This window comes from Hemibagrus wyckioides, linkage group LG06 (assembly GCF_019097595.1).
Source record: "Hemibagrus wyckioides isolate EC202008001 linkage group LG06, SWU_Hwy_1.0, whole genome shotgun sequence".
Lineage (NCBI taxonomy): Eukaryota > Metazoa > Chordata > Actinopteri > Siluriformes > Bagridae > Hemibagrus > Hemibagrus wyckioides.
Window position 1 is genome coordinate 16,722,073 of NC_080715.1, and position 16,201 is coordinate 16,738,273.

The 16,201-nt window shown below is 39.6% G+C and overlaps 2 protein-coding genes across 6 annotated transcripts in view; one reads left to right on the top strand and one right to left on the bottom strand.

Moving 5' to 3' along the window:
• The window catches only part of ppp1r9ala (protein phosphatase 1 regulatory subunit 9A-like A), a 32,160-nt gene extending 22,330 nt beyond the window's left edge, over positions 1–9,830 (top strand). For 2 of the 5 annotated variants that reach the window (XM_058390993.1, XM_058390992.1), the window contains exons 6-20: positions 257–386; positions 1,171–1,326; positions 1,983–2,036; positions 2,195–2,424; positions 2,507–2,603; positions 2,696–2,801; positions 3,638–3,798; positions 3,935–4,220; positions 4,408–4,459; positions 4,544–4,615; positions 4,895–5,090; positions 6,096–6,140; positions 6,901–7,017; positions 7,762–7,950; positions 8,408–9,830. In XM_058390993.1, coding sequence (XP_058246976.1) covers positions 257–386; positions 1,171–1,326; positions 1,983–2,036; positions 2,195–2,424; positions 2,507–2,603; positions 2,696–2,801; positions 3,638–3,798; positions 3,935–4,220; positions 4,408–4,459; positions 4,544–4,615; positions 4,895–5,090; positions 6,096–6,140; positions 6,901–7,017; positions 7,762–7,950; positions 8,408–8,566 — 2,050 coding nt within the window. In that variant the 3' untranslated portion in view covers positions 8,567–9,830. The remainder of the gene's footprint in view (positions 1–256; positions 387–1,170; positions 1,327–1,982; positions 2,037–2,194; positions 2,425–2,506; positions 2,604–2,695; positions 2,802–3,637; positions 3,799–3,934; positions 4,221–4,407; positions 4,460–4,543; positions 4,616–4,894; positions 5,091–6,095; positions 6,141–6,900; positions 7,018–7,761; positions 7,951–8,407) is intronic. The other 3 variants (XM_058390994.1, XM_058390995.1, XM_058390997.1) reach the window with 3 other exon arrangements.
• pdk1 (pyruvate dehydrogenase kinase, isozyme 1) lies at positions 8,602–15,932 on the bottom strand. The gene is made up of 11 exons (XM_058390998.1): positions 15,320–15,932; positions 15,082–15,223; positions 13,600–13,671; positions 13,038–13,222; positions 12,789–12,884; positions 12,563–12,640; positions 12,396–12,472; positions 12,134–12,232; positions 10,799–10,909; positions 10,579–10,692; positions 8,602–10,450 (listed from the first exon to the last, which is right to left on the bottom strand). The coding sequence occupies exons 1-11, from the start codon at positions 15,426–15,428 to the stop codon at positions 10,310–10,312; spliced, it is 1,224 nt and encodes a 407-aa protein (XP_058246981.1). The 5' UTR covers positions 15,429–15,932; the 3' UTR covers positions 8,602–10,309.
• Between the last annotated feature and the right edge of the window lie 269 nt (positions 15,933–16,201).

Genomic DNA, 16,201 nt, shown 5'->3' on the forward strand with positions numbered 1-16,201 from the left:
GACACACACACACACAGTCTAGGTAACTATATTGAACAAGGCAGCCTTGTTTGCACCATTTCATCCTGCTAAGGCTACAGTCATCCTCTAAGATCATAGACACAGATGAGCATATACACCCCAGTCCCCTCATCAACCTCCACAGGCAAATGCAGAGGTGGTACATTACCTGATGTCCAGTACACACCTTGTAGTGATAAGTAGGTCAAACCCACCTACTTCGTTCCTGCTTACCTATCAGTCATGCCATGTGCAGCTTCCTGATTGGTCGGGAGAAACCAGGGACCCAGAGTGAGGTGGCCCGGCTGATCAGTGAGACGCTGGAGCAGGAGAGACACCAGCAGCAGCAGAGACTGGAAGATCCGTATGAACAGTCCACAGAGGAGGTGGGTCATGGAGTTTAAATTAAACAGGAAGCTTGTTCTATTAAGTCAGGTAGCTTGTTGCACCGAATAGCCACTTTAGGTCATACAGGCAAATCAGACTCTCAGAGGTAATGTCATTTCTTTCTGCTGCTGTCTCTCATATTGTCTTTATTTCACTGATTAGGGTTAGCAAGGTTACTGTTGCCCATGGCCTTACAAATTTTCAAATTAATTTAATTTTTGTTGAGCATCTAAAAGTGTTGATGTTTAGAAGAATGTGTTAGTTGCCCTTTAGTTTTCATTCAAAAGTGGTGCGCAAATCTTTTGCATGTTGTGAGGTATTTGAATGGGGAGTGACTGGTTGAGGTAAAGTTGGTTTCTGTTGCGTGAACGTTGGCTCTTTGCTCTGTAGTCATGTGGCATATGCAAAGCACAAGGGCAGGAATGTATGCTGTTATTTTTCCTTGAGTTCCGATGATTACACTAAAGAAAAGCTCACTGTGCTCAGATAACAAGCTCACGTTGCGCATGTTTCACCTCTGTGTGGCCTTTATCTGAAGCCTGATTTATTCACTTCTGAATTGTGAGAAAGGTTTCGACTCTTTTCTTTTTAAATATTTGGAATACTTGATTAGATTGTGTGTATTGTGGTAAAAAGTATGTTAAAGCTATATATAGTGTCAGAAAATTGTAAGCAATCTACTAATTGTGTTCGTAGGCCTTCGGGAATGTTCATGTTTGAATTCCATTAGAATTTAAGCATTTAAGTAAATCACTCAGTGACGTCACTGTGCGTTTGTTTCAGGATGAACACTACGAGGAGGACGAAGGAGAGGAAGAGGGGATTGTAAGCTCGAGTTTTGGCAGGAGGTCGAGGGAGCTGTATGATTTGCCAGAGAATGAAAGGATGTTCCTGCCCTCAAATATGGATGCCGCTCAACTCAGCTTCAAATTTAAAGAGGTAAGAAAGAACTAATTCACTTGTTAACAAAGCCAAATCTACAAGGTGTCCCAAAAGTCTCTGTACATGAGGGTCTATGTATGCCAGCACCACCGGTTGTTTATCAGTGGATGCTCATAGATGTCCACTTCTCGGTGGTCTGCATCTCTTTGTCTTTTTAAAATTCTTAATATGTTTGCGTGTGTGTGTGTGTTTGTGTGTGAGATGTGCTTGCCTTGTTCCCTGTTAAAGCCTGTCAAGACTTCAAGTTATTTGTCATTTCAACCACATATAGCTGACGCAGTGCATAGTGAAATGAAACAATATTTTTCCAGGAGCCTGGTGCTACATAAAACAACATAGAGCTACATAAATCAACAAACCATGTCGTAACCTTGTTACAGCTTCCTGGTCCAGCCATGAGAATGATTTCAATACAAAAATTTTGGAAGATGTTTTGCTAAAAATGTGTGTTAATTGGGACACCCTGTAGTATATATAAAGTTGATGACATTATTTACAATGCTAAGGTCACCCCATGATATTCTTTATATCATGCTCTATTTAATATTTAAGCTTGTCTCACATTTAAATAAAATGCACACTGTGTCATCCTGAAATGTGAGGGTTTTTTTTTTCAAATATTCATTTTTCAATAATCATTCTTTATCACCCAGCTTCAGATAAAACACAGCATAGCTGAGGCCGAAATCAATGAGCTCAAAGAAAAGGTAAATAAATAAATACATACCACATTATCACATTTTGTAATACTTTGCATGAACTGGACATATCTTGGAGTTCAGGGGGTTTGGCAGTATTCTGAAACATGTAATGGTTGTAACTGCATTTTACGCTTTCTAACAATATATGAATGGTTGCTGTGTAGCTGAAGGAGTCTGAGAAAGGGCGAAAAGCATGGGAGGAACGGCAGGAGCATCTAGAGAAGTGCATTGAGGAGAACTCTGAAAGAATCAACTACTTGGAGAAGAATTGGTTGGAGGCTCAGTCCCTCTGTAAAGCTCTTAATGAGCAGCTCACTGACTCCCAGAACCAGTTTGAATCTTTGGACAAGAAATACAGCAAAGCCAAGAAACTGCTCAAGGAGACCCAGCAAAAGTAAGCAGGGTTCAACTGAGACATATATGAAGGGAAATGCTTTCAAGGGGTTTTCTGTAAGATCAGTTATTCTCTTCTGCAGAGAATCTGACTTTTTGAAGAGGGAGGAGGAACAAAAGAAGATGCTGGAGGAGACGGAAAGCCGTTACAAAGCCCAGGTAGAGAGCTTACAGAAGAAGGTAAGGATAGATGTAGTCTGTTGAGGTATTAAATTTATCTTCCCTTTACTATCAGCTCAACAAATCTGATTTTATTTATTTATTTTTGGTAGGTTGAGGCACTGGAGTCCAACAAGAATACTCAAGACTCTACAGCAGAAAACTGCACTGAAGGGACTCTGGATTTAGACAACAAACTTGCAGACTCACTTATACTAGGTTAACTGGAATTTGCCACTTTTTTGTCGCATGTTTAGGAGCTGGGGATCATTCATTAATTGAGAATTGTTCATCAGCATCAGTAAATTTTAGTTTTTTCAGTGCAAATGATGAATAAAAACATCAATGCTTTCATTTATTTGCCACGCACATGAGAAGAAAAAGGCGTGTGTGTGTTCTAAAACTGGCTACAGTTTCTAGATTTGTAATTGAAAGGTTTAAAAGAATGTTTTAACTGCTCAGTAGCAGGACTGAGTCCACTATAAAAAAATGCTGCTGGAATTAGGATAATGATATGGTATTAACAGATTGAGAAACAGACTGTACTGGTTGCATAAATTAGATCTGTTTTCATGGTTTTGTTTCAAATTATAGTCAGTCAGCAGAAATTGAAAAATCTTAATAGGCTGTAAGTATACAGTACATCTTAAATCTCGCATAGTACACAGAGCTTGTGTGGATGTTATTTGCAGGGACATTTTTTGAGGCTTCCTGAGACTTCACACATGCATTTTTTTTAAACTAGGATTGTGGAAAGCCTACACTCAGAGGTTCAGTGCTATGCAGTGACCAGTAATTTATTATAATAATTATTATGGTTATTGTTATTAATTATATTATGGTTATTGTTATTAAGCCTGCATCTGAGATGACCTTTGTAGCCACAGAAAAGGATGTGTTAATAGAGTTAAATTGCATCATACAATAACTGTAGCAAGAGAAAACCTTGGACTTCCATCTGATGGAGTTATTCTGTCTCACAATCATTATCTGTGAAGTGCTGGAAAATATGATAAGTAACTGTTTCATTCATATTTCAAACTGTACATTTTTAGATAATGACTGGGGTGAAGCCGTGCCTGAAACTAAGCTTTTGGACACTAGTGTCCATCGCGCCAAAGGCCTGCTAGCCCAAAAGTCCAGACGACAGCCACCATCTCGCGGTAAACTCAGAGAGATTAGCAACTCGTCAGCATGTCTTCCTCATGTTTGCAAGGTATGACCTTATAAATATGACCTTATAAATATAAAGCAATACCATGCATGAATATCAACTAAAGATTATTTATGAAATGCAGACCACATTATTATACAGCATGTTCCGATACAGCCTTTGTCCTTCCTCTCTCTAGGCTGAAGAGGAAGAGTTTCCGGGTCCCCCACATCGTAGGAGATCACTACAGGATAGTCTGTCCTTGCCAGTCATCTCTCAGACCGCTAATGGTCAGAAGCAGGAACCTGACACTGCCCGACCTGTGAGCACCTCCAGAAGCACCACAGAGCTCTCCAGCCCGCAGTCTCCCTCTGGAACCAGTACAGAGAGCCCCTGCGTTTCCCCAACAAAAGACTCTTCCTCCTCTGGCTTTCTCCGAAATGTCAAGAAGAGAGAGTCCAAAGGAAAAGGCAAAGAAGTTAAAGGTAACAGATGCATATGAATTGTTAATGTGTGGTTTTGAGTCAGTGTGTTTCGATGCACTGTAGGAAACTTATCTTTGCAATACCATTGAGTGTATTTAAAAAAAATAAAAAAAATGAAATGCCAAATCTATCTCTATTTCAAACATCTGTCATTAGACACATCTTAATTATTTATATTTTATTTCAGAAGACTCCAGTGACGGAGCAGGAAAAACTAAAAGGCGATTCCCTGATTTCGGGTAAGTGGAGTATATGTCCGACCGTCTTTGAAGTGATCAGCAACGAGTATTGGGTTTCCGAATCTTAAATCTGCTTTTCTCTAGTGGTCTCAGGAAGTCTGGTGGGAAAGGCAAGAAACATGACAAAGAAGCAATGCGAGCATCATTGGACAGCAGGTAAACACCCGCCTTATATCAGCATCATATCAAACCCCTTTTTATAATCATTTTCCTGATTAGGCTTTAGAACTGCTGAACATGTGGTGAAATGCAATTCATTTCAAAGTCTTCTCTTCATCTCAGACAGGATGCACACATTCACAAAATCTTTATAAGGGGGATAAAAAGTACAAAATAAATAGAATTTTAACCAGTGTAATTAAACCAGTGTAAATTTCAGTGTAAACATTAAATCTTGCCCTTTATTCACAATTTGCTGCTTCTTTTCAACAACAGAGGCTCAGCGGAGCTGCTGGAAGAGTCAGGGCCAAACGTCTCACCCTCGGAGTCCTTGGCGTCCATCCCAACTTGCATGCCTTTCTCTTGGTTCGGTGATAAGGACAAAGAGAGAGACCGCGAGCCTTCATCGTCTACCAGCAGTCTCCCTCAAACTGCAGCAGAACCCAGTGAACAACAGGACCGCAAGAACAAGGTGCAGTCAAATTATTTCACACTATTACTACCATATTACTGGAGCTAACTGTCCACCTAAACCTGACACACAATCACCTGTCCCTGAGCCTTATGTTAATAAAGGCTTAGTAGTAATTAATATACTACATTCAATTTCTGAGGATAAAATCGGTATCTGTGGTTCAGAGTAAGTTACTGAAGGCAAAATGTTTAGGATGTGTCCGAACAACATGGCTTTGATTTTGGTGAAGGACTTTCAAAAGGATATGCACTCAAGTCTGCACTGGCTATAAAGACTTTTATTTAGAAATAAATGATTATTTGAATAATGGGGAAATCTCACTGGACCAAACATTATAGAGAGAGATAGGAAGGAAGCTTGGGTTTCAGTGCAGTATCACCCTCATGGGATTTCTCTAAGTATTGTTAGCATCTCAATATACATAAAGTTTAATATTTTATAATGTAATATGAGATAACATAAAATAATAGCCAAACTAATAAAACACAATTTGCACATTTGTGGCAGTGTGTGACCAAGCTCAGGTTAGATAAATGCATAAAAGTATTCGTAGTATTCGAGAACAGGGCCGAATAGTAACTGTGAGAGGTGTGTCACGTGTCAAGACGGAATCATTAATAAGAAGCTGAGTGGAGGATAGAAAAAGGAGACTGGTAAGAAGAGAAAGAGCATAAAAGTATAGAGAATCAGAGATGAAAAAAGAGGCAAAGAGAAAAGTAGAGACTGAATGAGAAGGAGGTGAGTTGGCAGGAGCATGCAGGCTAGATGAAAGCGAGAGACAGTGGAGGAGGGTTCACAGGCCTTCACCCACAATCAGCCATGTTAAACCCATCAGCTCAGATTCAAGGCAGGAGATTGAGTCTGCGAAATCTATGACTCTGGGAACATAGTGTTGTTGTTTTGTTTTTTTTTCCTTTCTTGCTGTTCAGAAATGTATGGGAAACTGTCTGGTCATGATTATAGCCATGCTGTCACTCACTAACATCCCTTTTTCCAAAACAGACAAATCTTTCCCGGTCCTCTCTGTTCATTCGATCTTTAGACTTGGTACAGTATATTTCACCTTAACTTATAGTCATGATTCATTAAGTTCAAGATCCAAGCTAACAACATAGTCACATTAGTATTTATTATTCCCTACGTATGCAGTTAGAATGGTGGTAGTGATTTGTTTTGGGTTTTAATTAGTGCATGCTGCCCAAATCGCTGTTCCCGATTATGTTCCAGTTATCCTTTAGTTCCTGCCTGAATTTGCTTGAATGTCCAGTAAAAGCTGGTTACCAGCATGTCTGCTTTATACATTGCTGCAGTGATCCTGGATGAACACTGACCCTTTTTAAAATGTTTTCACTGTCAAGAACATGTCTGTGTCGTTACCATGTGTAGCTTTTGTGTGATAGTTGTAGTGTTCATGTAGATGTGTTGCCGGAACCAAGAGTATTTTTTAGCATGCCGGTTGGTCTCGCTGAACGTTGCCTTCTGTGGACAACATTGGATGCTCTGATTCTTGATCTATGTAAAATAACTTTACAGAACAGAAAACACACTGGTGAAATCTCCCATTACTCTTTTCACGAGCTGAGTGTAAATTTGACTTGTGTGTGTGACTCAAGTCTGTCTGCTCTGTGTTGCAGTACATCAGCGAGACCAGCATGTTTTTATAGTCTGGGTATTTTCACTTCTGTGTCACACTGAGTCAGTGTTGAAATCAGTCCCACACTGAGTGAAAAACACCTGCTAATTTTGCATTTAAGTCATTGGCCTAGCCGTTATATGTGTGTGTTGTGTTTTTCCCAACTCGTTCCAGAGCACGTCAGTGCTAGATGATTCAAAACCGGACAGTCCGAGTTCAGAGTTATCAGGGCTAGTGGCAGAGCCCAACCTTTCAGGCCGAACTCACACTATAACCTTCTCTTCCAATGAGGTGAGTGGTGTGCTGTGACCCCATGTCCCACCCCAGACTTTATGCTGTGTGTGTTTGTTGTATCAGGCCTGTCACCCAAAATTTCTGTCAAGGTCAACAGTTGTCTTCAGAGGGGAAGTTGCTCCCCATAATGGCTTCTGCCTGTGGCTTTGTTTAAAATTCTGAATGATGTGTCATGGTGCATGTGTGATCTGTAGGACTGGATCAGCCCTTCTTGTGGTGTTTATTTTAAAAATGATCTCATGTGCTGTGAGAATCTGTCTGGGTGCTCTTGCACATTGCCCTGAAATATTTATTTTATACTGATTTGTTTATGAACTTTGTGTTGTTTTTAAGTCTTGTGTTTCCATGTTGCTAAATGTTGCATGCCATGGAGGCTTCAAATATTTGTAGTAGGTGTGCATGATTTAATAAAAAAAAAAAGGAAAGGTTTTATTTGCACAAGACATTAAGAGAGAAAATGTGTTCATGCTGCAGTGTTATTGTGCATTGTTTTGTGATCATCAGGAAGTGTCTAATTTTGGATCTGTTTTTGGCATGTTTGGCTGAAATGCTCACTATTTTCATTGTAATAGTTACGGAGAAAAGTATGAAGTCACTACACTTTTAGAAAAAATGGTTCCTCTGAGTTTCTATGGATGGTTAATTCGTCCAGGTGTCTAATGGAGTGTAGTTGAAATGGCAAAGCCATGTTAACTGTGTGTGTGTCTGTGTGTGTGGGCGCACATCTGTTTATTCTGGTAGGAGCTGGATAATGAGCCCTGTTCAGTGGGGAAAGACTACCATTGGCAGAATCGTCCAGTCTCTGAGTGGACAACTCAACAGGTGTGCCATTGGCTGATGGGCATGAACATGGACCAGTACACTCCTGAGTTTACTATACAGGGTATTGATGGACTTCAGCTGATGAATCTGGACAGTGAGAAACTAAAAGTGGGTGAATATTTAAAATGTAATAAACTGGAAAAGAAAACACTTATAAAATGGCTAGAATGCATCGAAAACACTTTTTACACTTAAGCCATAGTTCTGTCCATATAATAATATACTCTCATTTTCGCCTGTTATGTTGCTTAGCAAGCATAGAGTACTGTTAACAGACTACCTCATGGAAGAATTGTTTATTTGTAAATATTAATAACAATAAATTATTAGCATAGCAAATTTAATCATGGGTAAGCCATTTTAATTATTCTGCTCAGAGGGGATTCATTTGCTTAGATTAATATTTTTATAGATTATGGAACAGTGGTCATCAATTTCAGCATTTCTGCAAATTCTTCATAGATCTCCCTTTATTATTCATAATTCTGTGTTGCTTAATAAATCACAAAGGAAATGTGAAATCTAAATCTTAGTCCTTCTTTTACCGTATCTCTTTTTGGTTCAGGTACTTGGAGTCGCTAGTCAAACTGACCGTGCCATGATTAAGAAGAAGCTGAAGGACATGAAAAAAGCCCAGGAGAAACTGGAAAAACAGCGTGAGAAACGTGACAAAGAAGCTCGACGAAGCGGGAGACTGCCAGGCAACAATGACTCTATCTGCTGAGGCCACCCTAATCTCTCTCAGTCTCTCGCTCTCTCTTTTTTTTTTTCCTCCTCTTTATTTCTACTTTTCTGAAGCACTGACACACCCTGGTTCGTGTCAAGCAGGCAGCTGACGGCTTTTTTGCTGTTTAATTCTAACGTCAATCGCAGGGGGGAAATGTCACTGCAGTCAATGTAAAATCAGTCCATCGTTAATTAGTAGGAACTAAAGTGCAGAGCAGGTACATGTTATTGTCTGTGCATCTTGTAGGACCCTTAATGAATAAGAAGTACTGCTCATACCAGAAAACAGCAGATTTAAGAATTGTCTAATTCTTTGCCTGATGCCTTAAACCTAAAGTGCTCCATTGTACAACTTTCGCCAACACAAGAAAAAAAGCGAGTCCTAGCTAGGGCTATGTGAAACTGGTTCGAGAAACACGTCACTGTGGACCATCTACATGATTGAGTGCTACCTTTTATGGACCAAACAGATTTTTTATTGTATTTTATGTGCACAACAAAATAATGTTTCTTGACTTTATTTTTTAAGAGAACAAGATATTCACACACAGATGCCACTAATTTTGGAACAAAAATTAGTTTTGTTTTTAAAAACCTCTTTCTATCTCTTTTTACTTAGTACATGTCTCCTGTCCCTCTGTATAAACCTTCTTTGCTGGAACTTTGTACAGTCCTCAAGTGAAAGCACTATGTTTGTCTTTTAACAGGCAAATGGTGACATGGTTTTTAAATGTACAAATGAAATATTTTATACACCTTAACTTCAGAAGAAAAACATTATTGATTTAAACTTTTGGACACGTTTTCTACTGAGTAGAATAGCTCAATAGTGTAAGACCATTTTGCGATTTCTAAACAGCAAAAAGTGAAATTATTTAGGTGTTGCAGTTTGTTTGACTGCGTTGGTTATGGTAATACTCTTTCTCTATTAATTGAGCATCTAGTCAAGATTTTAAAGATAATTGTTTTAGTATCAAAGCAGGGTTTGGGATAAAGACTTGAAATTGAACAAAACAATAGCGAATGCTAAAAGTTTTGATGTAGTCTGGTCATTCATTTTCTTAATTTTATTTGCATGTCCTGTCTTAATCCCATCTGTTTCAATTGCACCAATATTAGTTATACAATTTGCCGAGTCCCTGGAGAAATGGATTTTTATTGTTTTCAATACAGGACTTTGTCAGACCATGAGGAAAGCCTAATATCCAGTTATTTCTCTGGTACGAATGTACAAGCTGCACCAATAAATTTATTTTCACGTGTGTGTGTTGCTGTTTTTAGCAGTAAGTAAAGTTACATACATGGTAATTAGCTACTACCATCATTACACCAGTCAGCAATAGACAGTGAAAGCAACAACTACTCATTTTAGTTAGCATTATTCATTTTGTAACACTTATGAGCTTATTAATAACATGTTTGTAAAGAATTTGTTTTAAAAAATTCTGCAAAAAGTCAACACGTAAGAAGTACTGGCAATCGCTGTAACACAATACCTAATCAAAAAGCATTCGAACACAACCATTTGGACTAATGCAGGCTTTCCCAGTGACTTTTATAACACTAGATACTTGATAGAGCACTCCATGTAACAATACAATCATTTCAACGTAAGTGAAAATCAAACACTTTCATTTAGCAGTAATTTTCATTCATACTTTACATTTCTATAATGTAATGTACATTTCAACTAACATAATCTCAACAGGCGTTGTGTGATCTGTATTTGATACAGAAACCTCTACATGGTGCGGAAGGTGCTCATGTCTTTGGGCTCTTTGCTCGGCACACACCAGTCATCTGCCTCGTGGTTCGTCTTGTAATGTTTCCATGCTGATTTGTTATATACTGGGAGTCTTTCAATGGACTCTGTAGAAAGTGCCTTTAAACAGAACAGTATAACTTTTAATCACCACTTACTGACCAACATACAAGTATGCATTTCCCTGAACAAAATATTCACAGCTAATTCTTTTAAATGTTTCCCAAGCACAAAATTTACTCTCTTACTCTGATGTATATTACAGCGTCTGTGCCGTGGCCCTCCATCGAGTAGAGCTGCAGTTCCCCCTGGAAGTACCTGGCATACAGTCTGGAGATGGGCAGACCGTAGCCATAACCAGCCTAAGGGCAAATTTGTGTGATTTAATGCAATGCTTAATACATGCACTTAAGTGAAATGGCTAAACACTTCCAGTCAGTTAATGGGACAGTGACGGATTAAACTGACCAGAGGTGCAGCACGGGATGTGTCCATTTGAGGCCTCGGGGCAGTGGAGTAAGTGTATGTGAACAGCCTGTCAATCTTCCTGAGTGGTACCCCACCTCCAAGATCACTGACCTACAAGAACATGCTGAAAAATGAAAATCCTGCAAAGATAATCAAGTCTGAACCTTTCCACATTTTGTGTTATGTAAATGTGATATTGACTTAATATAATATACCTAAATTAAATGCAAACAAAGTTCTGGAATACTATCAGGGTTTGCTTATAAAATCTTTATATATAACACTGATCAGTCATAACATTATGACCACTGACAGGTGCCGTGAAAAACACTGATGATCTCCTCATCATGGCACCTGTTAGTGGGTGGGATATATTAGGCAGCAAGTGAACATTTTGTCCTCAAAGTTGATGTGTTAGAAGCAGGAAAAATGGGAAAGTGTAAGGATTTGAGCGAGTTTGACAAGGGCCAAATTGTGATGGCTAGACGAATGGATCAGAGCATCTCCAAAACTGCAGCTCTTGTGGGGTGTTCCCGGTCTGCAGTGGTCCAAGTAAGGAACAGGGTGAACCGGGTCATAGGTGCCAAAGGCTCATTCATGCACGTGGGGAGCGAAGGCTGGCCCGTGTGATCCGATCCACAAGACGAGCTACTGTTGCTCAAATTGCTGAAGAAGTTAATGCTGGTTCTGATAGAAAGGTGTCAGAATACAAAGTGCATGACGGGTCAGGGCTGTTTTGTTAGTAAAAGAGGGACCAACACAATATTAGGCAGGTGGTCATAATGTTATGCCTATATATATATATATATATATATATACACCCTATATATACACCCCATATATATATATATATATATATATATATATATATATATATATATATATATATATATATATATATATATATATATATATATATATATATATATATATATATATATATATCCATCCATCCTACAGAGCTCCTTTAAATCCAATATTCCATTATTAACACTTGGAAGGAATATGGCACAACCATGGCCATGACAAAAGGAGGCTGTCCTAAAATGGGTAACTGACTGAACAGAAAGGGCAAAGGCTAATGCTATCTTTACCCGTGTCATTTCAATATTATGTGCTATTTTGTGTAGACTCAAGACATAGACTTGTGACAAATATCCAGTCCAGCTCCAGGTTGTAACAGTACAAACTGATAAAATTCAAGGGGGTGAATACATATGCATGTAACATTATAATAGAATATTACTGTAGTTGATAGAGATGAAGAAAAGCATATGGGTAAAGGTCAGTGTGAAATGCTGTTATGTGTGTGTGTGTGTGTGTGTGTGTATATACCTTCACAGTGAGATCTTCATGACCTAGGATAATCTTAACATGAACTGGAGGGTACTCCATAACATCACCATACAGCTCCATGGTGGCTCGCATGGCATTCTGAAAGAGTCACAGGGCATATTATTAGAAATGGCACAGGGGAGTAACATACTGACCTCAGAAACACAACACAGACTTTCAGTTAATGCCCTGTGATCATTTCTGTTCGACTTTAACATTGTCTTTTATTGCTGCATAATGCGGCAGTCACTGCAAACAGTACCTTGAATAATTCAAACACCATGTGATACAAATGAGATGGCACATAAACCACAGTTATGGGCTTGCTGGGTTCTTTACCTGCAGAGAAATTTTGGAAAGAAAAATGTTTGCTTTATCCAAGTCAAGCTCTTGTTATAATACAGACAGTGAAAAGCTTTTCCGCCTTACCATTGAATTCTTCTAGCTTTAATTCTGGCGAGTTCATGTAGTATCGGTCACATAAGCCTCGAGCATTTTCATATGCATCTGAAAAATAAGCACCTTTTTCAATTAAAGTGATGACTTCTTTTTTTTCTTTTAAAGCAGAGCAGCTAAACAGGACATGAACGAGGTCAGTCTCACATGCAGCTGACTTAGCCCATTGTCACGCTGGCATATCCTCTGAGGCTCCTACCTTTGATCACGTCAGTGACACGACAGAAAGGATCGATGCTGCCTATTTGTTTAGGATGAGCTGGGTTCACCTGCGCCTTCCCTCCAAACAGCAGCGCTGCAATTCACACCATCAAACCAAATAGGGGTTAAACAAACCCTGGAGAAAAACTTTATACTGAAGCAAATCGAAATCATAATAAAATTGTATGAAGTGAAATAGGGACATGTTAAGAAGACAACGCTGACAAACAAAGAAGATGGTTCTTACAGTGCTGGTTGAGGAGCATTCTGATGGAAATTCTGCTCATGTAAAAGCGGTCCAGGAAGTACTGCATGTTCTGGCTGGTTACAGGGTCAGTACCATATGCCTCCTTATACTCTACCACTCCCTGTGCCATTGTGGGTACCACATCATTATGCCTGTTAAGGATCTTGATCACTGCATCTGTGAAGCTAGGAGCGTAATGAAAATGTTTAGACATTAGACATTTTTCATTTCATTTCATTGTCTGTACCGCTTATCCGATCTATCCTAGGGTCACAGGGAGACTGTGGCTATCTCAGGCATCATCGGGCATCAAGGCAGGATACACCCTGGACGGAGTGCCAACCCATCGCAGGGCACACACACTCTCATTCACTCACACAATCACACACTACGGGAAATTTAGAGACTCCAATCAGCCTAGAAGCATGTCTTTGGACTGTGGGAGGAAAGCCACCAAGCACGGAGAGAACATGCAAACTCCACACACACACAGTGAGCGGGAGCGTTTAATGTTTAGACATATTAAGTTAAAAAAAACACACACACAAATTTAAATACTCACTCAAAAATGACTTTTCCATCATTTGCATTTTTCTCTTTGAACTCCAGTATATCGAGGAGACTTTGAATGTACCTGCCAACAGAAACACATATGATGCACATGAAATAATACAGGACCATGCATGCTGTTTAGGAAAAACGATCAATAATTGTACTGTTTGAAGAATTACATTTCGTACTATAAACAATTCTGTCTGATATAAAAATCTGGTCATGGTACTGAGAAAGTGCAAAGCGCTCAACCCTGAAGACTTCCAGCTTTACTTCTGTTACGCATTGCTGACCCTGGAAGTTCCTGGGAATGCTACAATATGTAGAATATAAAAACAAGCTCATGCAGCTGAAGCCACACTGTTACGGAAAATTAATCAACACCTTCTGACTAATGAGAAGAGACACCACTGTGGTATAATGAAATGTATTCCATTTCTGGGGTTGACGTTATACAGTAATAAATAAAATAACGTAGTGTCTGCTGTTCTTCTGTTGAATACTTGTGCAAATCATCACCATCAAGCTGAATCCTGTGATCACATCTTAGTTAGCAACCCTTGCAGTTCCAAACTCCCATTTATTGACAGATCGGAAATAAGAGAGAACAACGACTGTTATGGGATGTGGAAGGAAGACTATGATGATGAAGGATAACCCTTTCCATGTGATAAAACAAGAAGAGGGATATATGTTAATCAAGCTTTTTTTTCCTAACTAATCATGTACTCTGATCTGTGCTCAATGATGGTGAATAATTCACGTACAGGCGATCAGGCATAACATTATGAGCACTGACAGGTGAAGTGAATAACACTGATGATCTCCTCATCATGGCACCTGTTAGTGGGTGGGATATATTAGGCAGCAAGTGAACATTTTTTCCTCAAAGTTGATGTGTTAGAAGCAGAAAAAATGGGAAAGCGTAAGGATTTGAGCAAGTTTGACAAGGGCCAAATTGTGATGGCTAGACGAATGGATCAGAGCATCTCCAAAACTACAGCTCTTGTGGGGTGTTCCCGGTCTGCAGTGGTCAGTATCTATCAAACGTGGTCCAAGGAAGGAACAGTGGTGAATTGGTGACAGGGTCATGGGCGGCCAAGACTCACTGATGCACGTGGGGAGTGAAGGCTGGACCGTGTGATCCGATCCAACAGACGAGATACTGTTGCCCAAATTGCTGAAGAAGTTAATGCTGGTTCTGATAAAAACGTGTCAGAATACGCAGTGCATGACGGGTCAGGGCTGTTTTGGCAGCAAAAAGGAGGACCAACACAACATTAGGCAGGTGGTCATAATGTTATTCCTGCTTGGTGTAATTCCTCTATGCAAAACTCGTGGTAAACGTAGATAAAGCAGGAGGTGTGAATAAGCACTTTGATTAAATAAATATTTGCTTAAGGCACAATCAAGTGTTGGTAGTGACTTCCTACAGAGGTGAATTTGGACTACAAGTGCATTTCTGTGTCTATATGAGGGACTTTTCACTCACCAGCTCTGCACCAGGCGCACTGAAGGTGTCCTGAGTAAATTATCAGGCAGAAGGTTTATCTCCTTCATGATATTAGCCAGCCTGACTGGCAGCTCCTCTCTCAGGAACATGAAAGATGTCTTCTCACATGCATTTTCTGAACCTGGAGGGTCGGGGGAGGGACAAAAGACAAACCTAGTGACATAGATGTCAAACTAAAGACATGTGTGACGGCATGTTTTGAGAGGCAGCATCTTACCAAAATCTATGAACTGTTTCATAGACAGAGGCGAAGGAGAAAACCTGGAGTAATGATCAACAAGCTTCCCGATCGATGCGTTGCTCATTAAAGCCCTTAAAATCCTCATGTTGTCCGTTTTAATTTCCCAAACTACGATGCATGTGCTATTTCATCAGCTTATGATGCCGCTTACATGCTATTTCTTAAACACTCGTCAATATACTCGTCTATGTCGCAGGTTCCACTTGAACCATTTTCTTAAAGCTAACCTGAACTGTTTTGTTTTCGGATCTATATTGCCACAAGAGGAGTCTTCACATCCGTAGCTATGAGATAACTGTCCGGCTACAGCTGTCAGTACACATCACTCGAGCTAAATAAGCCCCAAAACTGACCACTCCAGAGCTTCAGGGCATTTCCCAAAACATGCTACAAAACGGAGCAAGTCATCTCTAAACATTAAACGCTGTACATCTCCAGGAACATACAGAAACAGTTCTGGGAAGAAAAAAAAATCAAACATAGAAATCCAGCTCCAATATGATCCTGCATCGAAGGAATCTCTACTGCGTACTAACGTACTGGACAGTAACTATCACCGTCCGCCTCTAGTGTTCCTGTGGCTCTTAAGTATTCACACAGTGCAGGATAAAGACTCCGGGTCTCTGCGTCACCACACAGTAAGCCCGATAAAATGCCTGAAGACAAAAACCACAGGTATAAACTAAAAAACACACACGACGGTAAATATCTTGCCTATATTTCTCTTCTAATGATGTGCACAAATGATGCACTTCAGGAAATAAGATGTTTGTTTAAACGTCGAGGAAAACACTTATTTCAACATTTGACTGACCACTTTTTGACCCCCCCTCCCCCCTTGTTTAAAAATGCAATACA

What these genes read in the sequence shown, in the direction of transcription:
- pdk1 (XM_058390998.1), bottom strand. Translation starts at nt 15,428, where the DNA reads ATGAGGATTTTAAGGGCTTTAATGAGCAACGCATCGATCGGGAAGCTT. An exon ending in GAAACAGTTCATAGATTTTG is followed by an intron (nt 15,224 to 15,319) that starts GTAAGATGCTGC and finishes CCGACCCTCCAG; the next exon opens with GTTCAGAAAATGCATGTGAG. An exon ending in TGTCACTGACGTGATCAAAG is followed by an intron (nt 12,641 to 12,788) that starts GTAGGAGCCTCA and finishes CTTATTTTTCAG; the next exon opens with ATGCATATGAAAATGCTCGA.